A 13,122-nucleotide genomic window follows, 5' to 3' on the forward strand; every position below is an offset into this window, starting at 1 on the left:
AAATTAAGCTTAAAAATGGAGTAAAGTGGGAAATACGGTATTTTGTTACTTTTTCCTTAAGATGAAATTCCTGAAATGGCTATCGTTGGTATTCCAAGAAAACAGTTCAAGATTTAGTCTCTGGACCTCTTTGAAAGACTCCAAACTAAGGTGGGAATAAAAGATGACCCCCTGCTCTCTGGTACCTCCCAGACACAGGGTCTAAGCGTGACCTTCTCAGTGGCCTGAGTCTCCCACTGCCACCCAGAGACACCGGGAGGACTGGGTGAGGTTGTAGACTGCTCCGAGTGCCTTGGGACAGACCTTGCAGGGCTGCCCTACTTCGAGAGGTGAAGAATTCTAGACGGAGCGAGCAAAGGGGGGTGTGAGTGGGCGAGGAGGTCAGCCACCTGCTCCCACATTAATACCTGAGGATGAAACTGCACCGTAACAAACAGGAACGAGACGACAGAAGACTATGGAAGTAATTCCTTGAAGAACAGAAGGGGAGAAAAATTCTAAATTTAAAGAACTTTTATGAATGTTACTGATTTCTATTTGGAACCTACTAGCAATAGTTCTAAGGAACTTAATTTAAATAGTATCCCCAGGAACCTAGAAACTGGTAGGAATCAGTAAGGAGTAACAGTAAGCACTGAGGTTTTCTCCACTGGACTTCTCATTACCTGCAGATTCCTTTAAGGATTTAAAGATATGGGCTACTTTTCTAGACACTACACGCATCTCCTAAATTGATTTCACTTAGGAACACTGTATATTTGAAAGTACATGTACACATTTCCCAGAAGTAGAGAGACCCACTGGTGTCAAACACCTGCTACAGATTTATATTCTCAGATTCTTTGTCCAATGATTTGTAAAATCATCCAGAGAAATGGAAGGTTGGTATTGAACATAAAGTAGTAATCAAAATTTTGCTCATTAAGTTACTTAAAATTAATTTTTCTCAAAGTGCTTCAAAAACAAATTAAATGACTCCTCTTTTTGTTTAACTGATAATATAGTCAAAAAAATCTTTGATATTTTCATACATAAACTAACATAAGCCAAGAACTCCCACTGATGCAGTGCTTAAAACTATATATTTATAATTTCCTATTTTATTGGCATGAATATTTCTAAACTTAAAAACCTTCCTGGTAAGTTCTTTTAATTTCTTATGACAAAAATTTCTCACAACACACAAATATTTACAACATATACACTGTTTTCAGTTCTTTACACTGAATTTCAAAGACAAACATTTTTTTATAGGTTACCACAGAACAAAAGCTGTGACTCATGTTTTTATTTCATAAACTATTATAAGTTAAAGTGAATAGAGTTCTTTAATATTCCTTGTAGCATTTTACAAGTGCAACAGAAAACTTGAAGACCCCAATTAAGATAGCTGTAGTTCATTAGATAAATGTTGTTTGTTGCCATCACATTTGTTCACAGCAAATTTTTTGAAAAAATAAGCACCAATCATTCTTGCAAAGAACAATTTTATCTAAAAGGATTGAAAAGTGTTAAATACAAGGTCTTTAATTTACATGACAAGCAATAAATACGCTGTATCGAAACTCCTCCTGCACACTGCGACCCTCGTACATATAACGTACTGAAAAGTTAGCTGTCACGCATGTAATGTTTTTTTTTTTTTTTTTTTTTTTTTAAAGAAACCGATTTCACTCCCACCCGACCGATGGTCTGCTATTTAACCAAGGTCACAAACAGTACACCTGGGCCAGCAAACTGTGAAACTGACAAAACTCCAAGGGGGAAACATCTAGCAAATAAATCAAAAAGCCAAAGAACATTGCTGGTGATATTAGCATATACTAGAAAACCTTAATATGCTGCTACTGTGATTTGTTTTAAATTATTTTTTAGTCATATATTAAAGAGCCAGTTGATGCTCTTAAAGTTAAAAAAAAGAAAATTGTGTAGCCACATTATTGTTCTCAACGTCCCGTGTGGAAAGTTGCTATCACTGTACAATTTTGCTTGAGCCTTTATTTTACAACAGGGCTTTACCTCTAACTCAGAATTGCACATAAGAAGGCTATTTAAAAAGTACAATAAAAATTTGCACAAATCAGACTTTTAAGAAGAGTCAGTACGCTGTACACTTTCTACAGTATTATGCTGATAAGTGAAAAGACAACAGAAGTGCTGCCCTAAAATGTTTTCGGTTGAGGAGTAATTGACTGGAATTGTTTATTTCTTTAAAGTAGTTATCCCGGGTCAAATTAAGACCAAGAGCTTACTATGCGTTAAGCCTCAAAGACTGATCTTCTCTTCTCCTGGAAGAAATGTCAATATCTATAGAGTCTTTTCCGACTATGAGCCTCAGCCGCTTCGCCGGAGGAAGAGGGATAAAGTCGTCTTCAAAGTCGTCATCATAGTCATCCTCCTCTCCATCTCCCTCTGAAGAGGAGGAATCAGCGGTACTTTCTTCCTCATACTGACTATAGTCATCGACTTCCATGCGAGACTCCAGGAGAGAAAGAGGATCACTGCAGCACACCCCATTTTCGTGAAGCCCCTCTGCATACGACCCCCTGCTCTCCTCGTCCCGTTTTAGCTGGATTTTTAATTTTGTAGAGCTACTGCCTGATCCTGAGTTAAATCCATTATTAAGCTTTGCTACATAGAGATTATTATCATTTTCATGGTCTTTACTCAACTTGATGCTTATTTTTGAAGAATTCACTCCATCATTCTCTTGGTCATTTGTCTTGCTGCTGCTGTCATGACGCCTACGAAGAGTCAATTTGGGAATCCCAGAGTTATTTTCTAGGATTAACTGTGCATCATACCTAGTGATCCGCCTCTTCTTTTTACTTTTTGCAGTTCGGAAGCTGTCTTTTGCTTTGAAGCTGTCTGATGCGACCACAGAACCGCTAACGGGAGAAGGGGGCCAGTCCGTGTAGCTCCCGGGCACGCCCTCCAGGCTGCTGTGCTCGCCCTGGTCAGGGTGGGGCCCCACCCCCTCTCGCCCCACGCCAGCTCTGCCGGGGGAATCGTGCACCGCAGCGGATTCCTCTGCTTCTGCCAACTGTCTCACCAGCTTCCCTTGCCGTGACTTCTTCCTTGACGTGCTGTCACTCTTAGGACACTTGGCCTCCCCCTTCTGCGCAGCTTCATGAGCCAGTTCTTCCTCCTGCACCGCAGGAGACGGTTGCTCGCCACTGTCTGGGCAAGGTTCCGTCAAGCTGCTTTTGTAGCCATCCAACGTATTTGGTTCGAGCTTGATGTCGGAGGTCTCCTTCAAATTCATCCTCGTCCTCAAGGACCGCCGGGTTGTGTAGGTGCAGGGCGCGCCCTCCACGTGCGCAGGGGCGCCTCGCCCGGAGTTCTGCTTGTGCTCTCGCGCTGCGTGTCTAGTCAAGCAGCCACTGGCCGCCGCGGCCGGGACTGGTCCCTCTGGCTCCTTATCTTTTTTAATGGGCAAATTTTTGTACAGAACTACTTTAGGCTCTTTAAGTACTAAGTTTCCCATTTCGAGTTTTCCCGAAGCACTCTTCTGCTCCAGCCGTTTGCAATGATTTCTTAGTTTTATCTTTGAAAGTAAAGGCTTTGCAGGTTTTCTCAGTTTCTTTGGTACCCTGGAATTACTTATAGGAGTTAGCTTAGATGAGGTAGAGTTGGAAGGAGCTGGAATTCCTGACATGGACTGCCTTGTCAATGCTCTGCTCTTGCTGTTCTTTTTCATGCCAACGGAAGATTTTCGGTTAGAAGCTGCAAAGTTTAAAAAAAAAAAAGAAAAAAAAAAGGATGAAAAACAGTCTTGGTAACACGGTAATGTTCAACAAAACAATGCCAACACCCAGACGATTAGCTATGAAATGTTTAGATTATACAAAAAACGTGGTAGACAGACCCCAGTTGCGTTTCCGCCAGCACTCCTACAGTTCTCCTTTACATTCGCTTTCTAATTTCTGCCTCTAATTTAAGAAGCATCTATTCACTTTCCAGGTACGTAATTTCAGGGTTAAAGAGCTCTTAGCACAGCAAGGACCTGGATTTCACTCTAAGTGTCCTTAATCTATCACGACACTAGTCCAAACTGAACCCTTCTTTCCCTGATTTAGTCTTTTACCACATAAAATATCTGAAGTAAAGCTAAGTAAAAATAATATTTTTCTTTCATAGATTCTTCTTAAAATCATCATTTAAAATGTTTCTAAAATCCATTATTCATTAACTCAAAGTATGTTATTTGACTAGTAATCCAGAACCGGCGACAGGTGACTAACGGGCTCTCAGAGACAAATTCTATCACGATGTTTTCAAGTAAGAAAAAGAGATCCTAAGAACCGCATATTGTTACTCCCACTAGACATTTATCCCCAAATACTGCACCTTCTAAGCTGTTCCCTTCAATGCTGTGAGGACTAGCAGAGGCTCTGAAGGCTGCAGAACTTACTTGGCCCCATCCCTCCGCTGACTGCCCGCTGCCGACAATCAAACCGCAAGAGGGAAGAAGCGCACTGCTAGAGTTACTCTCGGGACAAGGGGGACCCAACTTCCTTCCTCTGGACAAGGGGATGACAACCTACTGGGAATGACAACCTGAGAACTAACATGACAGTTGGACGGCTTCTCAAAAGGCTTATATGTGACTCAAGTGTAAGGTGGCCCCGTGGTGAGCCTCTGACCTTGCCACTGACTTTCCTTTCCGCCATCTTTGTTTTTCTCTACGTCTACATTTTGGATTTATAGTCACAGTGTTTTACGTGAGTCACTTTCGCGATCACTTAGTCTGCTCCCCATCCCCCACCTGAAAAGCTCTTCCCATCAAAATACCCCTTTAAAATCATTCACTAGGGAAGTTGAGATGACCAAACGAATCATCACCACCTCTCAACAGAAAACAGAGGGAATAAAAACCAGTGAACGTGGGTAAGCCCAGCACGCTGCCCGACAAGACTGTTGCTTCCTACACGCCTGAGGGTCGCCAGGGTGACTGCTGTTCCTTCTGCATGGCTGAGCGAGTCAGGTTACCATTAGTTAGTTTTTATTGAGGGAGAGGAGCAAGAATGCATAACAGCATTCCAAAAACATCAACCCGCCAAGAACAGAAGTCTCTGTACTCAGGAAGACGGGCTCACGAATGGCTCTGGGATCTCCAAACCAGCAGAATTCCCAGGAATGAGATCCACTGACTGAACCAAGAACACGCTTATCTGTGCCGGATGCTACCAGGGAGGCAACTTTTTTTTAAGAACAGTAGTAGCAGTAAAGTTTGGGTGCCACCCAATTTGAGAACCACCGACGTATTATGAACTGAACTATACAGAACTTACCAGAAATAATTTTTTAAATATAAGGATATTTAGGGATGGCCTTTGCTAAAGGATTTCTTTGTGCTTACAAGGCTTCCTACAAGGTGAGAGTAGATGTGCTTATGATGTAAACACACCAGTGTTGGTGTCTGCCTTTCTCAAATGTGGCTATGGTGAGACTTTGCTGTCTATGGCTCTTCAAGGACCATTCTATGACCAAGGTCAGCGGTTCTCATTTCATACCTGCAACCACCCCTCCACAATGCTCACTTATACCGTGTATCCTTGACTGCAATCCCCCTGCAATCTGGATCCAACCTGTCCTCCTAAACAGCGCCTTTGCCAGTCTCCCTCACAGACTCCTTGTCATGAAATCCGGTGGACCCTTTCAGCCCGTACCGTTGTTTCCTTCTCTGCAGAATGTGACGCTGCTAACCATTATTTTTCCTGAACCCCCTCCTGAACCCCCTCTCTCCTTGGCTGCTCGCGAGAGCACACTCTCCTGGCCTTCCCTCCGTGTCCCGGACCCTCTTCCTCCATCTGCCCGGTGGACTGCACTCCTCAGGCCTCTGCTATCCTAGGCCCCTTGAAAACTCTACTCAGTCTCCAGGCCATAAGCAGCCACTCCTCCACGGCTATCACCATCGATATGCTGGCAGTTCCCAAACCAAAGTCTCTAGCCTGATTCTCACCTTAATTACAGATCCGCATCACCGAAGGTCCACTGGGACCTTGATCGCCCGCTAAGATTGTCTCATGAGCCCCTCACAAGTCAACATGCCCAAAGGGAACTCACCACCAAGCCTATGTTCTCCATCTTGGTCAATACCACCAACACCCAGCCAGCCGCCCAAGCAGACACAGGGAGGTCATCCATGACGTCTGCTCTCGCTAACTCTCACCAACCAGCCACTGGTCCTGTGGAGTCCACTCCTGCAGTGTCGCTGGGACCACCTCCTCTCCATTCCTGATGCCACCATTTCCTGCCTTGACTCCGGCACTAACACCCGCCTTTCCTTGCCTCCCTACTGCTTCCCCGACATTCCATCCCCCACCACGCAGCCCAGATGATTCTCCTAGTATGCCACGTCACTTCGGGGCTTTAAACCTGCCAATAACCTAATACCTCAGAATAAAGTCCAAAATTTTAAATTATGCTCATATCCCTCCTTCCCACCTTCTACTCCAGCCTTGATGAACTTTACTGATGCAAATCCTACACTCGTGCCCACACGTTCATTTGTGACGTTCCCTCTGCTTGGAGCACGTTTCACTTGGCCAACTTCTCCTCCCCTTTTGAGACTCAGCTCAGCAAACACTTCTCTCAGGAAGCCTTTCATGACTCTACACATGACAGGTTACCCTTCCTATGACTCTTCATGGCACCTGAGATTCTCCTCACTTGGGCACTGATTTTTCAATCACTGAATGAATCTCACTTACGGTGATTTTGAATCTGGGCTCTCGCCCTTCCCACCCCTCCTTCCGAGAGGTTCATTGTTAGCTGACTGCAGTGAACCACTGACAAAGCACTTCAGTGTGTGTTTTAAAGAGCACAAGAGAGACTGAATTTGATGCTACGTGTTATTTCAATAGAGAGACTTCACTTACGTAGTTATGTATTTATCAGTGTATTCTCATTTTGTTTGAAAAGCGTTATCTCAACAAAAGCCCAGCTAAAAGGTGTGCTCAAGTCAAAGGGCACAAAAGGCACAGTCCGGCTGGGTAAGAGAAATGTGGGCAACGTGACTAAGCACCCAGGGCTCTTCACGGCGCCACGAAGGTGCTGCTACACTATCGCGGGGGGATGGGGGGTGAGCGCCAGCAACAGCAGGCTGAGGGAGAGATGGTGGTCACAATGGCAAACTAAGAAAAGTCTATCAAGAGACTGAGGATCCTGACACAGTGGAGGGAAGGCGCGCGGCCACGGCTCCCCTGGCTTTGGCACTAACACACCACGTGTGGCTCTCTGCCCTCACGGCTGGGACAAATCCCAAATGCATAAACCTAGACAGTAATTTCACGTGAAGATACACATTCTTAGCAATTAGTATATACTAGGTACAGTGCCAAATGGGCAAATTAGTATGATCTCAATCATAATAAGCATTCTCTGAAGTAAGAGCTATGACACTAAATGAAAACCAAGTTCAGGTGGGCTAGCGTGCCTGAGAGCGTCCATCCGGTCAGCGGCAGAGATGGGACTCGCACTGAGGCCTGTGGCCCCAGATCTCAAGCTTTTCACCACACCGTCACACGGCCTCTAAGGGACACCACAGAGCTATTACGGGGCCAGTCCCAACTCCTGGGAAAGGACCCGTGGTATGGCTACCGCGGTCCCCTCAGGGTGTCCTCAAAATCATAAGGCAGCTCTGTGTGGGCATCGAGAATGACAGCCAGACACAAGAGCAGCAAAACGACATCAAAGCTTCCAGAACGCTCGGGCTGCACCCGTGCCCTGCGCTGGACAAGCCCCAGAAACACACACGGTGGAGCCAAGGGAACACGAGGGCCACACGCAGCCTGGCATGTTCCCAACACGAGGACCCAAAAACCCTCAACAGGATTTTAAAGACTTCAGTTCAAGGAGTCTGTCAGGCACAAGAAGCAGGCTCCACCTCATGCAACCAACACAGGAATGAACGGCTGGAAAAAGGTGCTGGAAAGGATTCTGAAGCAGCCTGCAGGCTCAGCAGAAAAGTGTTCAGACCAACCAGTGATGTCTGCGGCAGGCGAGAGAGTGACAGGTGGTGGCCCAGCCCACTGTCTCCAGGGCAGGCGCTCCTCAGTCCAGCTGAGTGAACTTATTCCACTGGTGGGAGTCCTCTGGGCCTTGCACCAACTCGTGGCATTTCCAGTGGCTCACATCCAGGACGCAGCACTATGGGGGTGGCCTAGCCACTGAGGCACAAGAGGCCTAAGAAACCCGACTCTTCTAGTGATGGCATTATAATCAGGTCTGTGGACTGAACCTGTGAGAAGGGATTTCCCGTCTCCTCTCCGGATGCTAAAGCAACAGTCAAGTTGTCGTTCTTGAGACACCTTCCAAAAAGGACCTGCATGGAAGGAAGAAAGAATTTTTTCTTCCAACTAGGCAGAAACGTTTCTTTAAAAAGAACGAACACGCTGTTCAGAGAAAGCAGTTCCTCTATAGTTGTCAGCTGCTTAATTCTAACCAAACTGCAGGATGGGATGGGTACTCGGAATCTATACACAAGATGTATGCCCACGCCCCTTGGGAGAAAGGCTTGGGCACCTCTGGCCTTGCATCCACTGCAGTGTCAAAGTCTTTTCTTTCAAACAGGTAGAAGGGTTTGGTCAAGACACAAACAGCAAAAGAAATACAGCCTAAAAGAACACATGTAAGAGCCCGAGAAAACACTGCTATGAACATACTTAGTGCACAATGTTCTCAGAGACCGCTGGAGTAAACCTCGAGCTCCTTCAGAGCCCTGAGCCACGTCTAGCAACCGTCACAATGACCCTCAAAGCTACTTATGCCAACCCTTGAATTACTCCAGACAATCACTGTGCAGAAAAGTAACCTGACTAAAGTAAGCACCCTGATACAAGCAGTCACGGTGAAGGGCTGTATTTCTGTTCTGCAATGCTGAGACTACAGCTCAGAGGGATCACCTATTATTCCCTCTAGCCTTTAGCAAGTGGCATTTACAGCCTGCTCTGCATAGTTACTGTGTACTGGTCCCATCCTGGAGCTAAGGCATAAACTCCCCAAGGGAGGGGCCCGAGTCTCATACACTTTTCTTTCTCTTTTTAACAACTAGCAGGCTTTGAACATGTATTTGGTTTATTAATAGATATCCCATAGATGGTCACGTAATAGAACACTCAACACCTTCCAAAAATTTTTCCTATTTTGATTTTTTAAACTAAGTGGCGTACTGAGTTCAGTATCTACACATCAGTGTATGGTTAACGCGTAAGAACACAAAGCACCCGCACGAACGTCACAGAGCCACGTGGACAGTGCCGTGGCCATCTCCACGTGTGGCTGGCAGCACACTCCTAAGTGTTCTTATGCAGACATTCATAAAATGGGCCTCACAAGTCGCCAGTTTCACCAAGGAACCAGACTCAGAAAACAAAATGTTGATTATGCTGCGTTTATTATTAAAACCAACAATCAACAGTGAATGACGAACTAACTGCTCTTCTTTGTTCACTTTGGACGTTAAAGACTGGAATAGGAATGCGGCATCGCTTTTCCACGGCAGAGGTTACCCCTGGCCTCTGACTCCCAGCAGAAGGTAGAGTCAGGATTCAGGGCAGTGACAGTCACCATCACGGGAGACATCTTCCCTTTTCTTTGGGATTTTCTGTAGTGGAGAGGAGTACCCAGAGTTGGGCTGAAAACATCTGAAGACAGGGAGAAGAGCCTAAAATAATCAGACCTCAGACGGTACTTACTGATAACAAGTATGTATGGACATTTAGAGTGCCAAAACAGGCATACTTTGGGGACCATCAAGTTAAAACTTTTAAACTTTATTCCTATCAGAGACAAGTCAGACTAAGGAGCCTACTGCTTTAGTGGCAACCAGAGAAAACTGGTGCTACCCAGATGGAAAACAGTAGCAATCAGGATGGTTCCAGGGCTTCAAGGTTCCAAAAACGCGATGTGTTTTCTTGTGCTCACTTAGGATTCTTCTCTTTCTTTTCTCTTTATTCTTCATTCTCTTTTTCCAGTTTCCATCAGGTCTTGCCCCCCCACACAACTGGTATCTTAAAGCTTGTTTCCTTCTCCTTTTCATCTCTCTTGCTACTTTCGGTCGAGTGGCTATTACAACACGTCATAGTATAATGACATTCAAACTGCTCCTCTATCACAATTCTGAGTCTGGTAACTGGTGGTTTGGTGAATTGGGTCAGTTCATTTTGAAAACGGCAAGCAAGCAGTAAAAGGGTGGAAGCCTTGAGGCCAGAAGCTATGAATTCCCCAAGTCCATCATCCATCCTAACAGACTGGCCAGGCGCAGAACACGTATGTGCCTGTGTGATGCCACCCCGTCCTTTGTCTTCTTGCGGGCCTAACAATATCATTACAGAGAAACTAACACCTTGAAAAGCTTTCTGTCAAACATATGATGACCCTGGAACACACGATGGAGAATTTAATATCCAGTTACCCAGTATTCAAGAAAAGCAGACAATTTAGTACCATATTAAATCTGGAGGCATGATACAGACTCCTTTTGTGCTCGAATCACTTCTAGAACCTTGCAGTGCTGGTGAAGTGCATGAATCCCAGAGTTTCTCTCAATGTTTAAAAGATCAAAACTATTAGAGCATGCTTTAGAAAGCAAACTATGTGAAAATACTTAAAAAAAAAAAAAAAAGATATGCTTATCAAATCTCCCTTACTTACTTGCATTGTTTTTTTCCTGAGTGGTATCTGCGTCAGTGTTAGAGCTGACAGATTGACTGTCTGAATTTTTGCTGCTGTCACCTAACTTTTTAAGCCTATTTAAACGTTTATCTGTTTCTCTGAGTCCATATTTGCTATTGATAACAGGAGCAGGCGCAGGCAGTCCCACTCTGGATTTAAAAGCACCAGTTCCCCGTCTGAAAGAGAAACAGCACAGGTTACACAAACAGCATTCTCACTGACGTAAGCCTGGTTGCTGAGCGCACTTGGCCACATCAGATCAGCAAGTGTGATGAACTGATGAGGCCCTAATCGCCACTGGAAAGCCGCTAAGCCTAGGACTCTCAAAATACATACATATATAAAATTAATGCAAAAAAACCCCAGACTTAAAATAAAACAATTTGTTATGATTACTGTCAATCAATTGTTAATTGCCCATGAGAAGCTATTGGTTGGACCCTGTAGAATTTCAAGTGTAGGTAAAAATAAATAAATAAAATTTCAATTTCAAACCGACTGGTACAATAATTAGGTCTAAACTGTAACTGAAATAACCCACCTGTTAATTATATCCCAGCTTTGTTCTGCATAATTTAACACTACGTTACTGAATATTGAGAATTACAGAATTAAAAGAGGAACCAGCGAATTTCCATAAATTAAATCATTGCTTAGAAGCTAATGTTAGATACAAACAAATACTAACTGAAATTCTGTATAAGAAGGCTAGGCTATCTTAGTGAAAATCTCACTTCTAGAATAATGAAAACTGTTAAATTCCTCCTTTAAAGTTACTGAATGAACATAATTAATGAAATGTTACTAAATAAAAGACATTAAAAGACTTGCTTTTACCACTGGCTAAGAACGATTTGTAACCTGCTTTAATTATTTATATTTATATAAATTCTAATGAAGTGGGTGCTTAATAAGAAGTCCTCCTAAACTTCCTTAATGAACCTAGCTTTGCAAATCTTTGCTTTATTCAGTGTTATAAAGGTAAATTTCTACTTGCTCTGTTCAAAAGAATAAATAAAATATAAATTAATGAGGTTAAAAAAATTAAGCACTACATATTGCATTTAAAAAATGATAAATCTCTTTGGCCAAAATTGCCTTCACTGACTTGCCTGTCACCGGCCTTAGCTTGTTAAAGAAAAGCAAAAGCCATATAATAACAGCTTCTGAACAAAATTGTGAGCACTTCCCATTAAGAAGCAATACTGCCCTCCAAAAGATCCCATGTGATTTATTTCCTTCAGGATTTAGATGAGGAGAAAATAACTTTTCTCCTCCAAGGAATCTGAGTATTTCACCTTTTGCTAAGGGAGAACAAAAATTTTCTTTTCTCTCCCTCCCTCTTAAACCTCTTAATGCTAGGGAGGAGCCCAAAGCTAGTCCGAATGCAGAGACTATGCCTGGCGACTAAGGTGAGCATTCTTGCCTTCTTCGCCTTCCTAGAATGGGTCTGGAATTCTACTTTTATTAATGCTTTTGTAAAAACGACAAACATATTGTGGGACTGCCTCAATTCTTTTTTCAAAAGGTGCATTAGAAATCACTGTAAAAACCTCTAGGTAACCTTCACCGCGGCAGGCCAACAATTACACTCCACTCCACCATAAGCATATTCAGAAAGTAAATGCGTAAATCCTAAAGGCTGTTTCATTTCAGGTGGATTAAGGAATTAATAAATTTTGTTCAGATATTGTGCCTTTTTACCATAACCTGTAATATTTCTGGAAAGATGGGCCATACTTTAATACAAAATAAATAATCATGGTGGAATTATCTGGAAATTTATTTTTTTTAAGTAAAACTCCCCCATTCATCTGTTTCTCTACTTCCTTTACTTCTTTTTAACTTATGACAGTAACACATGCGTGTGTTTGCTGCAACAGGTGAGACAATCTTAGGCTCCATCTCCATAAAGCAGAAGTCAATAGTGCTCCCCAGCCAGCCTCCATCCCCAGAGCCCCCCCACCCCGCCCTGGCGCCAGTGCTAACCACCTGCCAGCACCTCATCTCCTGCTCCTTTGCCATGAGCTACACACCTATTCACATTGTTGCTTCTTCCTAAGCAAACAAAACCCAAAGAGGATAATACCATACATCTTACTCAGCAACCAGCTTGCTTTCTTTTTTTTCCCCCAGCTTTCTTATTACATCATGCACAAGTGAATCTGAACTGTTTTGAAACTTGTACCTTTTACACAGACTAAACATTCCATAATCTGTTCAAGCACTACTGGTGATTACTGAAACTTGTAGGTTTGTGGTTTTTGCTTGCCACCATGAATGCTGCTGCTACCTCGCTTTGAAACCAAATCCTTACTAACTAATGCTCCTACTTCCATAGGATAGATTCTTCCATATGGAACCGACTGCCAGACAAAAGGGTGTGATTATTTTGAACAAATATTGCCAGATTACTTTCCCAAAAGGTTATAGCAATTTACA

At 43.5% G+C, this 13,122-nt stretch overlaps 1 protein-coding gene across 3 annotated transcripts in view; it reads right to left on the reverse strand.

The window, feature by feature from the left end:
* Nucleotides 1-1,273: 1,273 nt before the first annotated feature.
* Nucleotides 1,274-13,122, reverse strand: part of KMT5B (lysine methyltransferase 5B) — a 51,454-nt gene continuing 39,605 nt past the window's right edge. For all 3 annotated transcript variants that reach the window (XM_082845378.1, XM_082845379.1, XM_082845377.1), the window contains 2 exons: nt 10,660-10,856; nt 1,274-3,726 (listed from right to left, as the gene is read on the reverse strand). In XM_082845378.1, coding sequence (XP_082701504.1) covers nt 2,252-3,726; nt 10,660-10,856 — 1,672 coding nt within the window. In that variant the 3' untranslated portion in view covers nt 1,274-2,251. The remainder of the gene's footprint in view (nt 3,727-10,659; nt 10,857-13,122) is intronic.

The sequence above is a fragment of the Leucopleurus acutus genome (assembly GCF_964270905.1).
Source record: "Leucopleurus acutus genome assembly, chromosome: 8".
Taxonomy (NCBI): Eukaryota; Metazoa; Chordata; class Mammalia; order Artiodactyla; family Delphinidae; genus Leucopleurus; species Leucopleurus acutus.